This window comes from Chanos chanos, chromosome 5 (assembly GCF_902362185.1).
Source record: "Chanos chanos chromosome 5, fChaCha1.1, whole genome shotgun sequence".
Lineage (NCBI taxonomy): Eukaryota > Metazoa > Chordata > Actinopteri > Gonorynchiformes > Chanidae > Chanos > Chanos chanos.
In genome coordinates, this window is record NC_044499.1 from 2,934,118 (window position 1) to 2,936,407 (window position 2,290).

Consider the following 2,290-nt stretch of genomic DNA (forward strand, 5'->3'; position numbering starts at 1 on the left):
ATTTGTCAAATGGGGAGTAATTAAGCTATTTGTGTGTAAATTCTCATTAACATAAATGTGACTCCAGTACCTGACATTTGCAATTGCAAGATCCATTTAAGTGAAATTCAATGAAGCAGCGCAAACTAGACGCCTCACATTCTCCTCAGATCTACCAACTGCTTTATACGTACCCTTTTGAATGATTTAGCTGTATTCAGAGTTGCTTGATTAATCTGATATATATTTTAGATGGCCGGAGAGCTTAAACATAGCCAAGGCATTTCTTTGGAGCACTTCATTCTGCAGGTCAGTAACAGCAGCGGAGAAGTTTTAATCGCTCTCATAAACCAACTTCTGGAAGCACCTGGAATTTACGTTTTCGGGGATTTTCTGGAACTCCCTTGTGTCCAAGAGGTACAAATTCTAAATTCCTAAGAGTCGATTCCCTGTAAAGGAAAGAATGAATGAGTGTACGATGCTAGGAATGATTTGGTCAAATCAAATGCATTAATCAGAATGCCTCAGCAGATGGAGCTGTTTTCAAATAATCTGATTCTTGTTTCACTCTCATCCACAGATGGCTAAAGGCCCTAATGCTGGTTACACAGAGCTTTTGAAAATGTTTGCTTATGGAACCTACCACGATTATAAAGGTAAACCTATATTTTCTGATATGGAGTGTTACTTGTTGTCTTTTCAGAATATAAAACCATACTGTCCCTTCAGCACACAGGAGCACTTTGCCTCCTTTGTCAGAGGCACAGAGGAACAAATTAAGACTGCTCACCATTGTGAGTTTGGCAGGGAAAATGCAGGTACTGTCACATGTATTGGCTATAGTCTGCACTCTATGCCTACTCTCACTGTTTGTATGTTTGCCTGTCTTGGTGAAATTAGTCCTCAGTTTTTCACGTGGGCTGGTGAGTTGGTTCAAGAGTGTTGAACTTATCTGTTGTCAGCTGACAGTTTTAATTGTACGTATTCAAAATGTAACTGTCATCTCTGAAATGTTGGTGCATTTTTTAGTTAGAGCATACTCTCTCTCTCTCTCTCGCTCTCACTCTCTCATTCCCTTTCGTTCTCTCTCTCTCTCTCTCTCTCTCTCTCTCTCTCCTCTCTTTTTGTCCCCCCAGTGCATCTCATACAGTGTGTTGCAGAGTGCTCTGGAGTTGAGGAGTTTAAGGCAGCTGGAGGATTTGCTCATTGATGCCTTATCGGCTGATGTCATTCGTGGAAAACTGGACCAGTTCCACCAGCAGTTGGAGGTGGATGCCTTTATTGGACGAGACGTCCGTCGTCAGAGCATCGGCAATCTGGTGGACACCCTGACCCAGTGGTCAGTAGCCAGAAAATACGGAATTGTTTGCAGTCCTATTACATATTTTATATTTATTAAAATAAATGTGTGTGTGTGTGTGTGTGTGTGTGAAGGTGTTCTAGCTGTGAGAGTGTATTGTCAGCCCTTGACCTGCAGGTAGCTAAAGTCAGTGAGGAGAGACAGAGACATCGGAAAACCGAACATCTCCTGAGCGCTGAGGTCAAATATTCATTCTGCTGTTCTTTTCCCATTCTACACTCACATCACTATGCAGGCTACACTACACAGCGAAATAAACAGACAATTTTGTGTTTTTCCTGTCACGCTTAACACCAACTTGATGTCATCCAATCTGAGGTCACAGAGCAAAATCTAACCAATGCCACCCTTCTGCCCTCGTCACTCTGCCAACAAACTAATTCACAACTTATTCATGTTGTGTTTTCCTGGTAACATAAAGCCATAAATTAAATATCATGATTTCATTCTCCACATGTTTATGCTTTTGTTCATGTCATTGCTCTCTCTCAGGTGGAGAACATCTATAAGATGGTGACAGCATCCCCCTCCACCTCCTCTACCTTTGTGGAGCAGGCAGGGGAGCAGGAGAGGAGCCAAAGACAGTCCTGATCACCCGGTGTTCCTCGCAATGACCAGTCAGATCACAGTGCCCAGCACTCCCAGTCTCATGCCTGTCCAGACTAACTGACTAAACTTCATATTCATGTCTGTATTCCCTCTGTATCTGACCCTGCCTCATGCCTGCCCAGACTAACTCACTGAACTCCATATTCATGTCTGTGTTCCCTCTGTATCAGACCGCAGTATTCTGCTGCAGTCCTTTGTACACCTCCCTCATATTCAGCAATATTCCTAGATATTCCGTAATTTACCGATGCATCCTACAATACCACATCTCACTGTCCTCCTCCACCCTGCCACCTACCCTGACGTCTCTACACGGCCTAGAACATTCCACTATGATCTTTT

General features: G+C 43.1%; 1 protein-coding gene across 1 annotated transcript; it reads left to right on the forward strand.

The window, feature by feature from the left end:
• Positions 1-231: 231 nt before the first annotated feature.
• On the forward strand, positions 232-1,930 carry LOC115811299 (COP9 signalosome complex subunit 7b-like). Its single transcript, XM_030773451.1, has 6 exons — positions 232-396; positions 560-635; positions 709-797; positions 1,116-1,318; positions 1,414-1,519; positions 1,832-1,930. The coding sequence occupies exons 1-6, from the start codon at positions 232-234 to the stop codon at positions 1,928-1,930; spliced, it is 738 nt and encodes a 245-aa protein (XP_030629311.1).
• Positions 1,931-2,290: the final 360 nt, after the last annotated feature.

Excerpts from the sequence above, each read along its gene's own strand:
- LOC115811299 (XM_030773451.1), top strand. The coding sequence starts at position 232 with ATGGCCGGAGAGCTTAAACATAGCCAAGGCATTTCTTTGGAGCACTTC. Across the intron at positions 397-559 it reads AACTCCCTTGTGTCCAAGAG|ATGGCTAAAGGCCCTAATGC; the intron begins GTACAAATTCTA and ends TCTCATCCACAG. Across the intron at positions 798-1,115 it reads GTTTGGCAGGGAAAATGCAG|TGCATCTCATACAGTGTGTT; the intron begins GTACTGTCACAT and ends TTGTCCCCCCAG.